Genomic DNA, 21,708 nt, shown 5'->3' on the forward strand with positions numbered 1-21,708 from the left:
GCAAATCTCATAGAAAAAAATGAGAAAAATACAGTGGTACCTCAGCGGAAGCCGTTTGACTTCTGAGGCGTGTTCGAAAACGGAAGCATTTACTTCCGGGTTTTCAGCGTTTGGAAACCGAAATGTTAGCCAACAGAGACATTTGAAAACTGAGGTAGCACTGTACAAGGCAGAGCCCCAAATACCAGCGCATATTTTTGGCCCATACGTAGCACACTAAAATGCTAATTCTACATCCAAACTGTCTTTTACCTGTGCGCCCTCATGCACCAGTTCATACCCTCTCTCGTTCATGCACATACATTCCATCCATCCATGACTTTTGTGCTTAATGTTTTCCTCTCGCCTGCCACCTGCCACTGTGAAATGTTCCCTTGGTGCGTTTTTTTTGCTTTCTTTCCCCTGTCTAGCGCGAGAGGCGCCTTGCCCACAACACTGAAAAAATACAGCTGTGTTTTTAGAGTGTGGTGGAACGCACACCCCAGCTGCCTCTGTGCCAGGATAGGAGTAATATTTTGCTGGAATGGAAGAAGCCTCTCCTCACAGAGGACTAGCTACTTTGACAGGCTAGCCTCCATCCCATGAGCCAAATACAGCCCTCCAGGACGTCTCGCTCTGGTACCTCAGGACTCTCCCAACAGCCTCCCCTCAGTTACATCTCTTACCATTCCTTCTTCTTACCCTCCGTGAATGTTTTTTTGCCTGACTGGAATGTGGGTTGCTTTTAGAGCTGATGTGTTTTCAATTTTGCGTTAGGGTTAATTTTTTTTTTACTTTCGTTATGAGCCACCTGGAGCTTTACCAAAGATCAGGAGGGATTAAAATGTTCTTTTTAAAAACAAATGCGGGGAGGAAGGAAGAGCAGGCAAAGCGTGCTGCTCCAAATGGAGGCGGTTTGGAGGTCAAGTTGCTGGTGTGAAGTGGTATTTGATTTCCAAAATAAGAAGTGCTGAGTTTCAACTTGCTTGGAAGTTCCGCTTTCTGAGCTGTGAGCCCTTTCCTGGAAACACCAGTCACGGATCAGCAAGGAGGGAAAGGCACCCTATTTGTACCCAAAAGCACTTTTCATCTCTCTCAAAACATGAACTGAGGTGGAATAGACCTAGCATTAAAAAAAACCAACCAAGAATTTGTTGTGATGAGCAGTTGCCCAAACTAAGCCCCACAGTGACCAGGTGTCTGGAGAAACCATTTTATGACTCTCCCTGGTTCAGCCACAGCGCTCTGGAAAAAGACAAACTTCTGCATCATGGACTGCCTTTCCTTGCAGGTTTTTAAAGCAGAAGCTGAACGGCCATGCGGCAGGGATGTTATTTTCCATTTAATATTATACATTCACATCACCATTATCCACTTTGCCACCCTGGCTCTCTAGAGCCTATCAACTTCCTTCCCTCCCGCCTCATAGCTTTTGAACGGAACCGTTATATCATTGCATTTTGTACGTTTTCCAGTTCTAATTGCACTCATTACAGAATGGATCAAAATTTAAATAAAGATAGAAAGATAGAAAATTTCTCATTACAGGTCTTCGGACAACCCTGCTAGTGATGTTAATTGCTTACAATAATCAATAATCAGATATCATATAAATTTATATAATAATAATAATAATTTATTATTTATACCCCACCCATCTGGCTGAGTTTCCTCAGCCACTCTGGGAGGCTCCCAATCGAGTGTTAAAAACAATACAGCATTAAATATTAAAAACCTCCCTAAACAGGGCTGCCTTCAGATGTCTTATAAAGATAGGATAGCTGCTTATTTCCTTCACATCTGAAGGGAGGGCGTTCCACAGGGCGGGTGCCACTACTGAGAAGGCCCTCTGTCTGGTTCCCTGTAACCTCACTTCTCACAATGAGGGAACCACCAGAAGGCCCTCGGCGCTGGACCTCAGTGTCCGGGATGAATGACGGGGGGTGGAGACGCTCCTTCAGGTATACAGGACCAAGGCCGTTTAGGGCTTTAAAGGTCATCACCAACACTTTGAATTGTGCTCGGAAACGTACTGGGAGCCAATGCAGATCTCTCAGGACTGGTGTTATGTGGTCCCGGTGGCCACTCCCAGTCACCAGTCTAGCTGCTGCATTCTGAATTAATTGCAGTTTCTGGGTCACCTTCAAAGGCAGCGCATTGCAGTAGTCCAAGTGGGTGATAACTAGGGAGATAATTTACTCCAATCCTTTTGGAATACTTGATCGTGCTGGTTTTGGATTTTTTTCTATCAGCTTCCCCAGTTCTGCAAAGTCCATCATCTTCATCTGCCACTCTTCTTTTGTCGTTACTTTTTGTTGTTTCCATTTTGGGGCTAAAAGAATTCTTGCTGCAGTTGTTGCATACATAAACAGTCTTTTATCTTCCCATGGTATCGCTTCACCCACTATACCCAGTAAAAAGACTTCTGGTTTTTTAACAAAAGTGGTTTCTTTAAAAGTATTTTGTTAAAAAAATACTTTTGTTAAAAAACCCAACTCTGCAATTCTAAGATTCTGTGAAGTATTTTTCCCCAAGACAGGAATGAGCACACCATCTCTTCCAAATTACGTTGCAGCCGTGGTTTCTCATTGTGAGCAACTGCTCCCCTTCCATCGACTCTAATTCAATTATTATTATTATTTATTCTCCCTTTCTTCAGGCTGCTTGCTGGAGCTCCTCGCGATACGGCTACAGGGATGGAGAACGCCACGCGAATGGGTGCTATGTATGCTTGCCCTCTGACAGCGGCCACGGATGACTGCGAGAGGGTGGACATCAAGGTGAAAAGTACGTGGGCATGTGCAAAGGAGAGCCCCTCACTAGGGCAGTTTGCAAAGTTTCGGGAAGGACAGAGGGACTGGGCTAGAGATCTCATGGTGCATCCACAATCTGTTAGATTGCAGGTGTTTTTTTGGGCTCTCACCACCCGCAGGAAAGACAGCACAAACTCTTCTGTCTCTAATTTTGGAGAGCCTTTATTAGGAGAAGGACCAACCCGAATGTCGCAGAACTGTGGCCAGCTTTTGTTTCTCCATCAGGTGAAATGTTCTAGGATGAGGAGACTAGGAAAAGTTTTTTTAAAAAGAGGACAGAGAAAAGTACAGAAATTAGACCAGATGTTGTAGCCGTGAGATCAGCTTGTAGACTCGGTTCCAAGATGGACATTGCAGATTGGCTATACAGAATGGGTGGTTCTGGCTGGTGTAGTAGGCAAAAAGGGTAAATTGAAGGCAATCTGTATCATATTAGATATTGTTTGGAGAGATGCAACTCTCAAAATGTAAAGTGCAGAAGAGGGCTTTCTCTGGGGCTCACTCCCTGTAAAAGTGCACCTGACATCATCATTATCCAACTTTTATCTCTTCACCCCGGCCTTTGACAGCTGAAAACTATTTTTGGCGAAATGATTTCCTTTTGTGGAAATGATTAATTAATGTATTGTTTTTTGTATTTACTGTTGTTTTCATTTGGTTTTAAACTGCATTACTGGTGGCATTGTAACCTACACTGAGACTTTCGGGTGAAATATGAGTAATAAATCTAATAAAATGATGATGAAGAAGAAGATGATCAGGATGATGCTGGATATATTTTTCAGCTACAGTCTTTCCACATAGGGAAGGCTTCTGTTCCCCATTTATACAGCAAGCATCTCAGGTACCTCGCAGGAAAGTTGTGAGGGCAAATGCAAAGCAAACAGCAGAACATTTATTATTATTATTATTATTATTATTATTATTACTACTACTATTATTATTATTTTCTGGGGGAAAATGTTTGGGGTACTCTCATTTTCCTACTCATATTGAAATGCTTCCCCTCAGTAAGGCCAAACTTAGATTCACAAAATGTTTAGGGGTATGAGTACCCCTGCATCCCCCCAGAAAAAAACCCCTGATTATTATTATTGCAAATGAAGTGATAAACAGCAAGCCCTGATTATTCCTCTGTTGGTTCCTGTTAGGTTTCCAGATAAAACTTGCTTGAAGTTGCTTATCAATTATCAGGATATCTCTTTGCTCTGTAGTGCCTAAAGCTTTGATTACTGATTTCAAACAAGATCCATTCATATGTGATTTTTATCTTCCTTCCTTCCTTCCTTCCTTCCTTCCTTCCTTCCTTCCTTCCTTCCTTCCTTCTCTCCTCTTATATACTGCTTATATTTCAGAACAACTTCCAAGCGGTTTATAACTATTAAATTAATCCATAATTAAACTATACAATAGTATCTGTCTTTCTGCAGCTATGAAAACTGCATCCCTTTTTTGTGTGAAGCCTAGGTCTGAAGAACTTGTAGCCCTTCAGATGTTGGACCACAGTTTCCATGCTGGCTAGGGAGGTTGGAATCTGGGTGGCCACAGATTCCCCACCTGTGCCTTAAAGGACCTGGCAATAATCCTTTGCACATTTATGGGGGAGGAAGTCCTATTCCACTCAACGGGACTTACTTCTGAGTAGGCATGCATAGGATTGCATGGCAGGGGTGTTTGGAACATGGTGGGAAGGTGGATTGTGTCCTAACTGCATTTCTCCCTTTTTTGCCCCTCTGTTCTCCCCGCAGGCGACCCCCACAGTAATATTGTCGAAGACATGTGGTTGGGGGTGACGATAGCAAGCCAGAGAGAGTCTTCTGGGAGAGTGATGGTGAGTAGTTTGTATTTATGGGGCAGGGAGCATTTCCATGGCAGGGATGGGGACCCCGGTGCTGCCTGGATGTTGTGGAGCTGCTTCTTCTTTGGTGATCACTCGTAGACAAGTAAGATTGTCTTCCATGAACACAGTTTTAAAAGTGAGTCCGCAAGTGACTGTGGAGGCCAATTCTGGATCCACACGTCCTTCCACAGTGGGGACATAGGTTTCCGGGCAGGAGTTGATCACGGTGAGGGTTTGCCAAATGTGCCTTCCTCTTAGCGCGTTTCTACCTTTTTTCCTGAGTTCGAGCATCTTCAAAGCCCATGACACCTTTGGTAAAGGCTGTTCACCAAATGGAGCGCTCGCAGGCCAGTGTTTCTCAGTTGTCAGTCTGTATACTACATTTTTAAGAGTTGCCTTAAAGAGTCTTTAAACCTCTTTTGTTGACCTCCCGCATTACGCTTACCATTTTTGAGTTCGGAATAGAGCAGTTGCTTTGGAAGACGATAATCAGGTATCCCCACAACACGACCAGTCCAAAGAAGTTGAAGTTTGACACTGGTGACCTTTCCGTCTTCCAGTACGCTTCCTAGGTGATGTGCAAAATACCATCCATCTCTTAAAATGCTGTTAGGATGGCATGCCAAGTCCAAGGTGGGTCAGAAGCTTTTGGCAAAACTACATGTTACACTTGGCATGAGGCTGTCACCCCAAAATGGCCCGCCAAATCCAGTTCCTTTCCTCTCCCCTGTTAAAATGATGGATGACCCCTATTGGCATTCATTTTTCTCCCATATTTGTTCCATTGCCTTGGTTCTCATGGGCATTATAGCTCTAAGGGTGGATTCAAAATGGTAACACTGTTTTCAGAGTTGGCTCCTATGATAGAACCATAGGCTATAACATCCATGACAGAGGGCCATGGCAGGTCTACACATTTGGGGCTGAGGACGGGAGATGGCACATCAACTACATGAAATATTCTTCGCATTGATTTTAAATTGCATTTTAAAAAAATATTGTATTGTACAGTGGTACCTCTGGTTACATACGCTTCAGGTTACATACGCTCCAGGTTGCACACTCTGCTAACCCAGAAATAGTACCTCGGGTTAAGAACTTTGCTTCAGGATGAGAACAGAAATCGTGCTCCGGCTGCGCAGCAGCAGCAGGAGGCCCCATTAGCTAAAGTGGTGCTTCAAATTAAGAACAGTTTCAGGTTAAGAACGGACCTTCGGAACGAATTAAGTACTTAACCCGAGGTACCACTGTATTTCTTTTCTTTTTTTAATTTTAATTTTTATTATTAGTTTTATTAAATATTACAAGGTAAATAAAACAGAAAAATCAAAACAAATTCCATGCATAACAATATAAACACAATCGTCTACATATTTACCAAATGCAGACTAAAGAAGAAAAAAGAAAAGAAAGGGGGGAACCTACTTTCCATAATAAATAGTACCAAATTTATACTTTAAACATTACATTTTAAAAATCCTAGTTAAAATATTATAAAAGACTTCCACCGCATTTACCACACATCTCTTAATTTCTAGTTTACCTTTACATCTGTTCTTCAGTCACTTCCTTTCCTTAAGTTCTTTCATAGTCCATCAATTCTTTGTATTCTTTATATTCTTCACAAGGTTAGTCTAAGCACAACCAAACTTTCGTATTTGAGCCCTGCTTGTGTAAATATTCGTTTAGACAATCCCATAAAGATATAATAATAATAATAATAATAATAATAATAATAATAATAATACAGTGGTACCTCGGGTTACGTACGCTTCAGGTTACATACACTTCAAGTTACAGACTCCGCTAACCCAGAAATAGTATCTCGGGTTAAGAACCTTGCTTCAGGGTGAGAACAGAAATCATGCTCTGGCAGCGCAGCAGCAGCGGCAGGCCCCATTAGCTAAAGTGGTGCTTCAGGTTAAGAACAGTTTCAGGTTAAGAACGGACCTTTGGACCGAATTACTGAGGTACCACTGTAATAAATATTGTATTGTATTTCATTGTATTGTGGTATACAACATATATACAATGCTGCACAATATACATGAAATAAAAGATGCATCCATAATACAACTAAAAATAATACAGCAACTAAGTGCATTACAAATTCCACAAGAGGTGGGAAAATCAATAAGTGGACCACCAAGACCCTCTGTAATTTCCAAGTGGTCTGAGTGGGGAAGTTTGGGAACCAGTGGGTCGGACCCACTAAGAACCCCACTTTTCTTTCCTGCTCCTTCCCAAATATTGCAAGCAGAATAAAGCTGCCTCTATGCACATCCATAAGATCTTCAGGAACCTGCTACTAACTGGCCCTCCGTTTCCTGGTACATCTTCGATAACATCCTTCCGACTTCTGCCCCAAAGCCCTTCGCATCCTTGAATCTTTCCCAGTAGCTATTTTGATCCTCTGCCTCATCAGCACCTTTAAATGGTTTAAAAACAAACATAAAAACCCCCACCAATCTCCACTGGCATTTGCTGAAATTCAAGAAATAGCTTTGGGCAGTGGCAGCCAGACGGCCAGGCACCTTGGAGATCAGAATGCAGGTGCCAGTTCTTTTTTGCTTTATAAGAAAATGCCAGCGGTAATTCCTTTTCGGGTGGGTTTAAGTTTCTTGAGAAGCTTGCTGCCTCTATTCCATTCCTTTCCCTGGCTTATTGGATACAATACTAGTTTTGTCATCCACTGTCTCCATTGTGGTCCCTTGCAGCTAATTTTATCCTGGCCAGGAATTTGTTTTCCTTGTCAATCACAAGTCCCAGAATACTCTGAGTTTCTCTGAGCATGTACAGAGCGCTCTTGACAACATCGTGGAATTAGAAAGCATCCAGCGAAGAGCTTAATTTGAGCACTGGGTTCAACAACAACAACAACAACAGGAGTTCTTGCCTAGTGGTTTATTCAATAGTCACAGAGAGAGACAAAGGAATGCAGTCTCTCTTAGATAATGCTGTTGCTCCAAGTAAAGTCCCACCCCCTCCATCTCACCTAATCTACATCACCCTTGTGTTGGTTGATCTGTGTTTTCTGCCTCTGAGCTTTCTCTTCTACTACCCCCAATGCCCTGCTGGTCCTGGGAGAAGGGGGATCAGGAATATTCTCCAAGGACACTGAATCTGTTGGCTGTCTCTCCCCTGGTGCTTTTTCTTCCTGCTGTTCCTCTTCCAATATTTCCAAGCTCCTCCCCTCTGCAGCCTCTGAACTATGCCCTTCGGCAAACCGCTGTTCTAAATCTATACTGTCCTCCTCTTCTCAGGAAGTTGCAGGAAGGGGGGGGCGGGGAGTTCCCACCATTCCTCCTCAGTCCAGCCCCTGACAACTAAATAGTTTCAATTGAACTCTGAATAAATGTGCAATTGCTATATTTTCCCATGTATAAGACTAGGATCCCCCCCTAAAAAATAATGTCAAAATTTAGGGGGCATCTTATACACAGATAGTGTCTCCCCCCCCCCATTTTCTTAAATCTGAGTCTCCCAAAATAGGGGGCATCTTATACATGGGGGCATCTTATAGACGAAAATATACGGTAATTGCTCCAGCTTTGAATTTCGTTGTGTCATTATCTTCTTTAGTGAGTCGTGCAAACCGCTGTTCTGAATGATGCTCTTTATAGGGTAGGGGCCACTGGGAATAAATTTAGGGAACTAAGGGAAAGGTGACCCAAAAATGTTTGGGAACCTTAGGCTATGGAAAGGTTTTCAGTGCTAAAGCTGAGTATGCACGGACCATGCGTACATATCTCCAAAGTACCTGGAATCATGGGTATGGCATACCCTCCAACCGTCCCTATTTTCCTGGGACATTTCCAGAATTACAGGAGCCATCTGGGCTTCTGAATTTGATCCCAGAATGTCCTGGGGGGTGAGCTAGAGCTTGCAGCAGTGCCGTGATCTTGCGTGAGCCAGCTGACTCACACAGCACCGACAGAAACACATCCCAATTGCTGTCAATAGAATATTGAAGGCTATGGAATGGACTTAGAAAGGCAGAAAGTGTCCTTAGTTCAGCCTAAGTAAGTAGGACCCTGGCAGAGACACATGCCCGACTGGCATGTTCTCTCCCTCCTGGTCAATCATTCAGGAGCTCCAAGAGCTTTCTTCAGCCCAAACATCACAGCGACCGATGCCAACCGACACCAGCACACTTAGGGATCCGCAGAGTTTGCGCAACTTGCGTAACAAAACTCAGCAACTCAGCATTTTGGCTAATCTACTTTATTTACATATAAACACACACGGAGCACTGCAACATGGCTCCCTCTCTCTCTAGCATCAGACAGCAAAGAGAAAAAAGAACAAAGGACAATAGTCCCACTTCATGGAACACAGTAACACAAACATCCTGTCTTCGTCACTTCCCACTCTGTGGAGTTAAAACATATACCGTCATGAATGACAACAATCCCATGACTGCAATCATGGAGCAGGAATTCTAACAGAAAGCGTGCCTTCAAGGAAAGGCCGGAGCCTCACCCCACCCCCACCCCACCTCGTTTCGCTGCAAACTAAAGCCTTGTCTGCTTGGCTTTGCTAGGCTTGTGCCCACCGGTACACCCGAGTCTTGTGGGCTGGCAACGAGGACCAGAGGCGCATGGTTGGGAAATGCTACGTCCACGGAAACAACCTACAACTTCAGGAGCAGGATGAATGGCAGCATTTCCACAACGAGATGTGCAACACCAACAGCGACTCGGACGTAACGGGCATGTGTCAGATGGGCATCAGCGGCGGCTTCACCGCCAACAGCATTTATTTCGGAGCCCCCGGTGCTTTCAACTGGCAAGGTTTGTGACACTTCCTCAGCCCCTCCTTCCTGTGTTGCCATGTAAATGTGTGGCTTAATGGGTTAATGCAGCCAGAGACGAAACCAACCAGGTGGGAAATTGCCAAAAGCACATTAATTCACAGAATTCATTCACAGAATCTGTTCGACTTCCGAAACATTCGACTTCCAAAGCGCAGCTTCTGATTGGCTGCTGGAAGCCCCTGCAGCCAATCGGAAGCCTCGTCAGACGTTCGGCTTCCAAAAGAACGTTCTAAAACCGGAACACTCACTTCACCCCATTTACACATTTTTCACCTGTGGCCCCCTTGGAATATCCTGGGGGGCCCCAGGGGTCCGTATGGGTGGGGAACACAGAACTAGACTGTTTTTTGGACTACAGTTCCCATCATCCCTGACCACTGGTGCTGCTAGCCAGGGACGATGGGAGTTGTAGTCCATAAAACGGCTGGAGGCCCAGGTTTGGAAAACTCTGAACTAGAGATTTATTTATTTATTATCTTAAAGAGAAGCAGACAAACTGAAATGGACAGAATCGCCCATCCCTAAATAAGCCCTGTCCAATTGCATCTCTTCCTTGTGGTCAATGACCGGTGTTAAATAAGCCCCATTAAATTCAGTGGGATTTACTTCTGGGTGGACGCGGTCAGGAATGCAACCTTACCTGGTAAACTAAATGATGAAATAAAAGCGGCTGAGCAGAGCCCAGTTGAGGGAAAGACATGTGTTCTTCTTTTCTTCTGTGCTTAGAGCCCCTGAACCTCCGCACACACGTCTGGGTTCTGAAATACAGGGAATAGCATCCAGGCAGGATTCAAACCCAGGACCTCTCTCTCTGGAAAAGCAAGTGGCACGATAGACGCCGGACAGAAGGAAGCGGTGGGTCTCTTTGTCTGTGTTGAGTTAAAATGTCACAACTTTCCTCTTTCTGGCACAGGAACCGATTACATGATCCTTCGAGGAGACCGGGAATGGGACCAGCAAGATTACTCGTATCCAGATCAGAAGTACAGCTACAGCTATTTGGGTAACTGCAACTGATATGGTTTTTCCTGGTCCACTGCCCTGTTTCCCTGCCTACATCTCCCTTCTTTCCTCACTCGCATACAAACATGGTGATAGGATCGCACACACCCCAACCTAGCTAAGATTTCTTAACGCAGGAGTTTCCTGCAGCCAATCAGAAGCCGTGCTTTGGTTTCTGAACGTTTTGGAAGTCAAACGGACTTCCGGAATAGATTCTATTTGACTTCCAAGGCATAGGACTAGAAGACAGTGAGTGAGAATTATGCTTTTGGAAAGGGGGTGATCAGGATAAGAAGGAACTCATTCACTTCCCCTCGTATCTATAGGCTACACAGTCGAAGCAAAAACTGAGGTTCTGCGCAAAAACGAGACCACCTTAGTCAGTGGGGCCCCTCGGTTTAACCACACGGGAGCCGTCTTCCTGATGGCAGCAGACAGCGGCACGACTCTTCAGGGGAAACTCATTATCTTCGGGGAGCAAGTGGGCTCCTATTTTGGCAGTTCCATTGCTCTGGCTGACCTCAACAATGACGGGTAAGTCTGCTGGCCGGCAAAGCCAATGGGAAGCAATGTCTCATTTGCCCAACAGAGGGGCTATGATCACACACCTCTCTCTCTCTCTTTTCCTGTTGGTAGGTGGCAGGACTTGATTGTCGGAGCACCCTACTACTTCGACCGGAAAGAGGAGAAGGGTGGGGCCGTCTACGTCTACATGAACCTGGGGGGAACGTTCCACAGCAGCCCCAACATCACCCTGACAGGGCCCAGCAGCTCTGCCTTTGGCCTGGCCGTGGCCAACATCGGAGACGTCGATAAGGATGATTTCCAAGGTGGGGAGGGGGCTTCCTCCTCTGACTGTTGCCCCCATGCATACATTACTGGAAATGCATTCTGTTAAGGGACATTGCTTTGCAACAATGTGTATTTTGGGGGGAAATACAAATAAAATGTATTTATACAGTGGTACGGTGGTGCTGTGAGTTAAACCACAGAGCCTAGGATTTGGCGATCAGAAGGTTGGCGGTTTGAATCCCCACAACAGGGTGAGCTCCCGTTGCTCTTTCCCTGCTCCTGCCAACCTAGCAGTTCGAAAGCACGTCAAAGTGCAAGTAGATAAATAGCTACCGCTCCGGTGGGAAGGTAAACGGCGTTTCCGTGCACTGCTCTGGTTCGCCAGAAGTGGCTTAGTCATGCTGGCCACATGACCCGGAAGCTGTACGCCAGCTCCTTCGGCCAATAAAGCGAGATGAGCACCGCAACCCTAGAGTCAGCCACGAGTGGACCTAATGGTCAGGGGTCCCTTTACCTTTACTTTTTACCTTGATTCTCAAACTTAATCCGTTCCAGGAGTCCATTCGACTCCCAAAACAGTTCGGAAACCAAGGCGCGGCTTCTGATTGGCTGCAGGAGCTACCTGCACTCAAGCAGAAGCAGTATCAGACGTCCGGCTTCCAGAAAACATTGGCAAACCGGAACACTTATTTCTGGTTCTGCGGCATTTGGGAGCCCATTTGTTCGGTGACTAAGCCATTGGGGAACCAAGGTACCACTGTGATTAGAAGGGAATCATGGACAGGAAGAACTGTAATCATAGAGAAAAGGTTTAGCTTAGCCCTCTCTCTGCTGTTCTCATTTTCTACCTCCAGAAAGAGTTCATGAAGTGGTGTTTGGTTGTTGTTTTTTTGGCTTAAGGAGAACAAAGTTCTGCAGTTTGGAGGCTGTTGCTGGCAATGGGAGATTTTAGTGAGATTTGTTTTGAAGAGTGACTATAGCAGGCATAGGCAAACTCGGCCCTCCAGATGTTTTGGGCCTACAACTCCCATCATCCCTAGCTAACAGAACCAGTGGTCAGGGGTGATGGGAATTGTAGTCTCAAAAACATCTGGAGGGCTGAGTTTGCCTATACCTGGACTATAGGTTTGTTTTAGATGCCTCCTTTGGAAAGCCACCTGACCCTTCTCCTTCCTCCTTTCCTCCATAGATATCGCAGTTGGAGCTCCTTTTGAAGGTTCGGGGAAGGTCTACATCTACCACAGTGGTGCAGGAGGACTTATTGATAAGCCCCAGCAGGTAAGCTCACTTTGCTTATTCCTCTTCATCATTTTTTCCCTCCACGCTTGGCAAGGAAACTGCCTCTGATCGCATGCAATGCCTTCCTCACATTTTGCAGCTAATGCAGCAAGCCTGGAGGCATTAGGAAGTCAGGGACTGGGTTTCAGCAGAGCGTGGCCCCACAACATGGATCCACTGGGGGGGGGCTGCACTTCTAGGCTAAGTGCCCATTATGGATCTGCACCATCCGCAGCTACAGAAGGGTCATAGCTCAGCGGTGGAGGACATGTGACTAGTGGGGTGCCACAGGGTTCTGTCTTGGGCCCGGTCTTATTCAACATCTTTATCAACGACTTGGATGATGGACTCAAGGGCATCCTGATCAAATTTGCAGATGACACCAAACTGGGAGGGGTGGCTAACACCCCAGAGGACAGGATCACACTTCAAAACGACCTTGACAGATTAGAGAACTGGGCCAAAACAAACAAGATGAATTTTAACAGGGAGAAATGTAAAGTATTGCACTTGGGCAAAAAAAAATGAGAGGCACAAATACAAGATGGGTGACACCTGGCTTGAGAGCAGTACATGTGAAAAGGATCTAGGAGTCTTGGTTGACCACAAACTTGACATGAGCCAACAGTGTGATGTGGCAGCTAAAAAAGCCAATGCAATTCTGGGCTGCATCAATAGGAGTATAGCATCTAGATCAAGGGAAGTAATAGTGCCACTGTATTCTGCTCTGGTCAGACCTCACCTGGAGTACTGTGTCCAGTTCTGGGCACCACAATTCAAGAAGGACACTGACAAACTGGAACGTGTCCAGAGGAGGGCAACCAAAATTGTCAAAGGCCTGGAAACGATGCCTTATGAGGAACGGTTAAGGGAGCTGGGCATGTTTAGCCTAGAGAAGAGGAGGTTAAGGGGTGATATGATAGCCATGTTCAAATATATAAAAGGATGTCACATAGAGGAGGGAGAAAGGTTGTTTTCTGCTGCTCCAGAGAAGCGGACACGGAGCAATGGATCCAAACTACAAGAAAGAAGATTCCACCTAAACATTAGGAAGAACTTCCTGACAGTAAGAGCTGTTTGACAGTGGAATTTGCTACCAAGGAGTGTGGTGGAGTCTCCTACTTTGGAGGTCTTTAAGCAGAGGCTTGACAACCATATGTCAGGAGTGCTCTGATGGTGTTTCCTGCTTGGCAGGGGGTTGGACTCGATGGCCCTTGTGGTCTCTTCCAACTCTATGATTCTATGATTCTATGATTCTATGTTTTGCATGCAGAAGGCTGTGAGTTCAATTCCCGGCATCTCAAGATAGGCCTGGAAAATAAGAACAATATACAGTGGTACCTTGGGTTACATACACTTCAGGTTACATACGCTTCAGGTTACAGACTCCACTAACCCAGAAATAGTACCTCAGGTTAAGAACTTTGCTTCAGGATGAGAACAGAAATTGTGCTCTGGCGGCGTGGCGACAGCAGGAGGCCCCATTAGCTAAAGAGATGCTTCATGTTAAGAACAGTTTCAGGTTAAGAACGGACCTCCGGAACGAATTAAGTACTTAACCCGAGGTACCACTATATATTTTTGTACCCCACACATCTGACTGTGTTGCCCCAGCCACTCTGGATGGCTTCCAACAGAATATACAAAAACACAACCTGTGTTTAAACAAAAACCCTGTCTAAAATTCTGGAGAGCTGTTGGTGTAGACCACTGTTGTTCAGTGTTGGGTCCCCAGACGCTGTTGGACTACAACTCCCATCATCCTTGACTAAGCTGGCTGGGGTTGTTGGGAGTTGTAGTCCAACAGGGTGTGGATGAAGAACACTGGTTGCAGGCACTCTCTGTTCGAAAGCAAGGTATAGCCTGGTGACATCAGTGGCAGTCCTGCTCTCTTCCACACCAGCCCAACATGCTTGGCCAAGGCACCACCAACCTTGAGGCACAGCTCACAACATAGACCTTTCTCCTTTTGATGGCTGCCCTTCCTCATTTTCTCATCCTCTGCAGGTTATCAGCGGCGAAGACGTCGGACCCGGAATCAAGACCTTTGGCTACTCCTTCAGCGGCGGAATGGATGTGGACGGGAACTCCTACCCCGACCTCTTGGTGGGCACACTCTCAGAAAATATCCTACTGCTCAGGTGAGAGGAGACTTAAAGAGGGACAGTTAATGTACTCCTGAGGGTCTGCAGAATTCTTTTCCCTCATGGCTGACTTGTCCAAAGCCACTGCTGATGATTGGGACTATTTGGGTTTTTATTATTATTGTGTATTAATATCCACCTTCCTTCTGTGAGGATGTCAGAATGGCATGCATATTGCGGCTTAATAATAATAATTATTATTATTATTATTATTATTATTTGTTGGGCAGCTTCCAACAAAATATTAAAATACAGTAATGCATCAAACGTTAAAAGCTTCCCTAAACAGGGCTGCCTTCAGATGTCTTCTAAAAGCCTGGTAGCTGTTGTTCTCTTTGACATCTGGTGGGAGGGCGCTTCACAGGACGGGTGCCACTACTGAGAAGGCCCTCTGCCTGGTTTCCTGTAACTTGGCAGTGAGGGAACCACCAGAAGGCCCTTGGCGCTGAACCTCAGTGTCTGGGCTGAAAGATGGGGGTGGAGACGCTCCTTCAGATATACTGGACCGAGGCCATTTAAGGCTTTAAAGGTCAGCACCAACACTCAATGAGGTGAGCTTCTTTTTTACTATTTCCACTAAAACAGTCATTGCATTTTATATGCATTATTGCACACACGATTGTACGTACTATAGGGACGTGAGTGGCGCTGTGGTCTAAACCACTGAGCCTCTTGGGCTTGCCGATCGGAAGGTCGGCAGTTCGAATCCCCGCAACGGGGTGAGCTCCCGTTGCTCTATCCCAGCTCCTGCCAACCTAGCAGTTCAAAAGCACACCAGTTCAAGTAGATAAATGGTACCTCTGCAGCGGGAAGGTAAACAGCGTTTCCATGCACCAGAAGCGGTTTAGTCCTGCTGGCCACATGACCCAGAAAGCTGTCTACAGACAAATGCCGGTTCCCTCGGCCTAAAAGTGAGATGAGTGCCGCAACCCCTTTGACTGGACTTAACCTTCCAGGGGTCCTTTGCCTTTACCTTTTTACCTTATGTATGATATTACGCATGGATACATTCCAGGTTTCCTAAAGTAACCAGCATATAAACAGATATGTACTAGCACCACTTAGAAGCCAAACAAAAAACAAAACAAAATAAAAAATAACTGTATTAAAAATACTTACGTTTTGCTACTTATATCATTTTGCCAAAAGTATATAGTACTGCATGGGTCTTGATATTTGTTATACTGTATATACTATATACGTTTATAATATTTGCATATAGTTAATCAGGCTGCTTTTTAAAACACTTGCCGATGTGCAAACCTCAAGTTACAAGAAAGGAGATTTTGACGAAACATCAAGAAACACTTTCTGACAGTAGGAGCTGTTTGACAGTGGAATGCAGACTCTCCTTCCTTGGAAGTTTTTAAGCAGAGGTTGGGTGGCCATCTGTCATGGATGCTTTAGCTGAAATTCCTGAATTTCAGGGGGGTTGGACTTGATGACCCTCGGGTTCCCTTCCAATGCTACAGTCCTACGATTCTGTAAGCAGGTGCTTGGTGCAAATGGCAGTCCAGTGCAACCAAAGCTCAGTTAGTTCAGAACCACCAAATTCCATGTAAAATGGACTCCGCCTCTATCCATATGAACCTACCTGGACCCTGAGATCATCTTCTTCGTGTGGCTCCTCCTCAAGAGGTATGCAGGGCGGCAACACAAGAACAGGGCCTTCTCTGCAGTAGCTCCCTGTCTGTGGAATGCTCTCCCCAGGGAAGTTCACCTGGCGCCTTCATTGTACACCTTTAGGCGCCAGACAAAAACATTCCTTTTTAACCAGGCCTTTGCTTGATCTGATTTACATCCTATGCCCTTTTAAGATGTGTTTTGTTGGGGGGGGGGCTATTGGGTTGTTGTTTTAATTTTTGTTGTGTATTTTGTGGTTTTATATCTTGATTTTATTCTGTGAACCACCCTGAGACCTCCGGATATATGGCAGTAAAGGTAAAGGTAAAGGGACCCCTGACCATTAGGTCCAGTTGTGACCGACTCTGGGGTTGGGGCGCTCATCTCGCTTTATTGGCTGAGGGAGCCGGCGTACAGCTTCCGGGTCATGTGGCCAGCATGACAAAACCGCTTCTGGCAAACCAGAGCAGTGCACAGAAACGCTGTTTACCTTCCCGCCAGAGTGGTACCTATTTATCTACTTGCACTTTGATGTGCTTTCGAACTGCTTGGTGGGCAGGAGCACGGACCGAGCAACGGGAGCTCACCCCGTCGCAGGGATTCGAACCGCCGACCTTCTGATCGGCAAGTCCTAGGCTCTGTGGTTTAACCCACAGCACCACCCACATCCTTATAGGGCAGTACATGAATTCAATTAATAATAATAATAATAATAATAATAATAATAATAATAATATCCTTAAACAGTACCCCACTAATTTCCCTTTTTTCTCATTATCTCTCTGCAGAGCCCGTCCGGTGATCAACATCTTAGACAAGTCGTTCACGGTTACCCCGACCACATTGGACCCAAACAGCTGTACCGAAGACTCTTGGTAAAAGCTTCCTTCTATGTTCTCTCCTCACAGTTCTCTCTCCTCACCCGCCTGCCCGGGTGCCAGGGCTCTTTGAAAGGCGTGTGACGGCAGAAATGCGATGGAACTGGTTATATTTAGCCTAAGGAAAGGAAGATGAAAGGGGAGCACGCTGCCAATTTTCAGCTTGTTTAAGGGGATGTCGGAAAGAATCAGGAGAACAATTGTTTGCCCTCCCCGCCGAGTGCGGGACAAGAAGTAGGAGTGTTTACACAAGAAAGGGCGGGATTCAGATTAAATGTGAATGAAGAAAACATCTGTCGCTAAGAGCAGTATAGCGCACTGGAGCAAGCTTTATAGGGATGTGGCAGAGTCGCCTCCTTTGGATGATTTCAATAATTAATAATAATAATAATAATAATAATAATAATAATTTGTATACCACCCTTCATCCAAAGATCACAGTTGACAACATAAAAATACAGAATGAAAACACAAAATACATAATAAAGCAAAAACAAACCAATAACACCCTCTGTCCCACAAACACATTAAAATAATAATAGTAGTAGTAGTAGTAGTAGTAGTAGTAGTAATAATAATAATAATAATAATAATAATAATAATAATAATAATAATAATATTAATAATAATTTATACCCCGCCCACCTGGCTGGGTTTCCCCTGCCACTCTAGGAAGCTCCCAACAGAATTAATGATGATGATGATGATGATGATGATAAAGCAATAAAACATCAGACATGAAAAACTTCCCTGAACATAACTTGTTCAAAGGCCTGGTTATAGAGAAATGTTTTTGCCGGGCACCTAAAGATATGTAATGAAAGAGAGAGGGCATGAAATGTGGAATAATAGTAATAATAATAATAATAATAATAATAATAATAATAATAATAATAGCGTTCCCTCTCCTGCAGGGGAGAACTGCTGCTTTTTCAAAGAAAACTCCATGCCCCCGAAATGTCACTTGCCGCTCATTAAAATTCATCACAGCCCTATAACAAGAGCATCCAAGGAATGCATTTCAATACAAAACATCTTTAGGCTGCCATTGTACACTGGGCGTTTTCGTAGAGCCTCCCAAGGCTGGTTGCTGTGGCTTCAGAATAGGTTTGTGCCTCCCTTTAAAAAGTGGTCACTGCTCTGTTTTGGGTTGCCTGGAGGCAGTTAGCAAGCTGAGAAGTGAGGGTTCCTTCCTGAGAGTCACCACCGCGCCCCTTCTAAAATAATGCGATAATCTTATGGTTATCCAACAACAATAATAATTTGCAATACAGTGCCACAACAAATGCATGTGCTCCATGTGCTGCCTTTCAGACAGATGTGCTCAGTGCCAGATTTACGTATAAGCTGAACCAGCTATAGCTGAGGGCCCCACTCTCTCGGGGGCCCCCAAAAAATTGAAGGAAAAAAGCACTGGATGTACATTTCCAAAATATAAGATAACAAAACAAGTAAAATAAAACCTTCATACAGCAACAGTGTTTTGTGTTGTATAGTCATGGGCCCCGCCTGCTAGCCTGCTCCCTAAAATATCACTGGTTTGCTCCTTTCTATATATAGGGTGCCTACATTCTGCATGCTCTGGTTGCCTGGCAACATGTACAAATGGCTTGGGATACCTATTAGGTCCATAAATTACTATAAAGCATATACAGTGGTACCTCTAGTTACGAACTTAATTCGTTCCGGAGGTCCGTTCTTAACCTGATACTGTTCTTAATGAGAGGCATGCTTTCGCTTATGGGGCCTCTTGCTGCCTCTGTGCCTCTGGCACAAGATTTCCGTTCTCATCCTGGGGCAAAGTTCTCAACTCGAGGTAACTCTTCCAGGTTAGCGGAATTTGAACCTGAGGCGTTTGAAACTCGAGGTACCACTGTATTTAACACACACACAAAAAACAAAACAGTGACAATGTGTTGTTGACAAAGGACAGCTGGACATATAAAGGGCCCCATTAACCTTCAGTAGCTTAGGGCCTCGTCAAACCTAAATCCGGCCCTGGATGTGCTACTTTCTGCACATGTACATGGAAAAATGATTTGGAGTGCTCCAGGATCTGCTTTCGCAGCAACTTCAGTTGTGTTTGTGTCCCATGAAACTGCATCGTACGTAACAGAACATGCACATCGCTCTTTTGAAACAAAAGCATCTTGTGTTTTCGGTGCTCCTAAATGCTTAGCTTTGGAGGCTAGAATGGCTAAAAAAACCGGTCCCCTTTCATGCTGCTGATTAAACGCTGGAGACAGGGACTCATCAGGGACCCTGGGGCAGAAATAGTTGTGGGTCTTTGACCCTCCACAATCCCAGACCACTAATAACAATAACAACAACAATTTATTATTTATACCCCACCCATCTGGCTGGGCTTCCCCATCCACTCTGGGTGGCTTCCAACAAAATATTAAAATACAGTAATGCATCAAACATTAAAAGCTTCCCTAAACAGTGGAATTTGCTGCCAAGGAGTGTGGTGGAGTCTCCTTCTTTGGAGGTCTTTAAGCAGAGGCTTGACAACCATATGTCAGGAGTGCTCTGATGGTGTTTCCTGCTTGGCAGGGGGTTGGACTCGATGGCCCTTGTGGTCTCTTCCAACTCTATGATTCTATGATTCTATGAAACAGGGCTGCCTTCAGATGTCTTCTAAAAGTCAGGTAGTTGTTTATTTCCTTGACATCTGATGGGAGGGCGTTCCACAGGGCGGGTGCCACTACCAAGAAGGCCCTCTGCCTGGTTCCCTGTAACATGGCTTCTCGCAGTGAGGGAACGGCCAGAAGGCCCTCAGCACTGGACCTCAGCGTCTGGGTAGAACGATGGGGGTGGAGACGCTCCTTCAGATATACTGGACTGAGGCTGTTTAGGGCTTTAAAGGTCAGCACCAACACTTTGAATTGTGCTCAGAAACATACTAGGAGCCTATGCAGGTCTTTTAAGACCCATGTTATGTAGTCTACACCCCTGCCTGGAGGAATCTATGTATACTCCCATCTCATCCTGCTCCAAGACTTCCAGGTCAATCACATTTCTCTCTTTCTTTCTCTCTCCTTTCCCTTCCCACCTCCTCAACTAACAGCATCAAGGTGCAGCTCTGCTTCTCCTATTCCCAAAGTGCGGGAAACCCAACATACAAGGAAACAATAAGTGAGTAGAAGTTCCATTCGAGAGGGATTTTGTTTTTCAGGAGAGAAGTTTGGGGGCTCATTCTCTGGTAGACACACAAGCCCTGAGCTTGAACTGTCGCTCCTAAATGTATATGGGTATTACGGATATGCCCAGAGGCACCTTCCTCTTTCAGTCTTGCCTTTTCCTGGGTTTAGGTTAAACCGTTACCAGCACTGCTTTGGGAGGAAGAGCAGGGCAGAAATTGAATGGATAGATAAATAAATAAATATATAAATATATAAATCGCACCCAAAGCTCATTTTCCTTTCTGGAGCTTTCTCAGAACTTCAACTTGAACCCAGCCCTTACCAGGGGCTTAGGCCCAGAAGGCAACAGCCGAGCTGAGGTGGAGGCAGGGCCGGCCCATCCAGGAGGCAGAGTGAAGCAGATGCCTCGGGCGGCAGAATGCCATAGGGCACTGACCCGGCGGGCACACAGCCCGCCCCTGCTTCCACTGGGGTCACGTGACAGCGATGGCTGCGGCTTCTGGCAAGATCTCGTGAGAGTTCTGTGAGATCTCACGAGATGTCGCCAGAAGATGCCAAGTGATGGAGAAAACAGTAATTTCATAAACTGTATCATTTTGGTTATTCCATTTTCTTTTCTGCCGCTCACACTGAAAAGGCCTGTGCCTGCCTACTTTTTACAGTACAGAACTGGTTGTTTTCAGGCACTGTATGTAGCAAATGTCCCTCCCAGAACACGGAAAAAACATAAACTTTTAGAATCTATGGCGGCCGTTGTACGCAAGAGAAGGGAATCGTCTAGGCATGGTCGTAGTGATTAATCTTGAATTGCTGACAAAAGTGGATAGTGGGAGACATTTAATGAACAGGAAAATGAGCCAAAGTCTTATTAAAGACATTGAAAAATGATTTTAATCTCAGGATGTTATGACGAGGGCTGATCCTGCAGACTAAAATGATTTTGATTGGTTCAGGATGGTAACATTTGGTGGCAACTGCCGAGATTGCTATAATCCTTTGACTGGTGAAATGAAATCACCAAGGGTGTAAGAAACATTGCTTTGGGTGCGATTCTTCGCCGCCACCTCCTTATTTTCGAGGCTTTCCCTCTGCCTGTTTGTATTTCAATAAAGGCTTCTGTTTTCACTTGGAGCCTGCATCCTTTTCAATTGGGTTTCTGGGAGGGATACCTCCATAGAGGAACTCCTTTTTTAATTTATCCATCACATGCTCCCCCGGTAAGCGAGGATTCGGCAGGATGGGGGGTGGAGACGACGGGAGCAGCGCTTTCCTGTTTTGCCTCAGGCGGCAAAATGGGACAGGCTGCTTCTGGGTGGAGAGAGTGGGGTGCACATGTGCCTCAGTTTCCCTGCTGAGTCTTGGCAGTGCCTCTGGCCTGTTTCCCTCACCCTGTCACT

At 45.2% G+C, this 21,708-nt stretch overlaps 1 protein-coding gene and 1 long non-coding RNA gene across 2 annotated transcripts in view; both read left to right on the forward strand.

Moving 5' to 3' along the window:
- The window catches only part of LOC310690903, a 97,465-nt gene that overhangs the window by 52,532 nt on the left and 23,225 nt on the right, over window positions 1–21,708 (forward strand). The window lies entirely within an intron of this gene.
- The window catches only part of ITGA3 (integrin subunit alpha 3), a 92,974-nt gene that overhangs the window by 43,516 nt on the left and 27,750 nt on the right, over window positions 1–21,708 (forward strand). The window contains exons 2-11 of the mRNA XM_083469510.1: window positions 2,639–2,766; window positions 4,541–4,623; window positions 9,176–9,425; window positions 10,362–10,451; window positions 10,777–10,984; window positions 11,087–11,280; window positions 12,432–12,520; window positions 14,528–14,661; window positions 17,076–17,162; window positions 20,236–20,303. Coding sequence (XP_083325636.1) covers window positions 2,639–2,766; window positions 4,541–4,623; window positions 9,176–9,425; window positions 10,362–10,451; window positions 10,777–10,984; window positions 11,087–11,280; window positions 12,432–12,520; window positions 14,528–14,661; window positions 17,076–17,162; window positions 20,236–20,303 — 1,331 coding nt within the window. The remainder of the gene's footprint in view (window positions 1–2,638; window positions 2,767–4,540; window positions 4,624–9,175; window positions 9,426–10,361; window positions 10,452–10,776; window positions 10,985–11,086; window positions 11,281–12,431; window positions 12,521–14,527; window positions 14,662–17,075; window positions 17,163–20,235; window positions 20,304–21,708) is intronic.

The sequence above is a fragment of the Podarcis liolepis genome (genome assembly GCF_965112155.1).
Source record: "Podarcis liolepis genome assembly, chromosome: 13".
Classification (NCBI taxonomy): domain Eukaryota; kingdom Metazoa; phylum Chordata; class Lepidosauria; order Squamata; family Lacertidae; genus Podarcis; species Podarcis liolepis.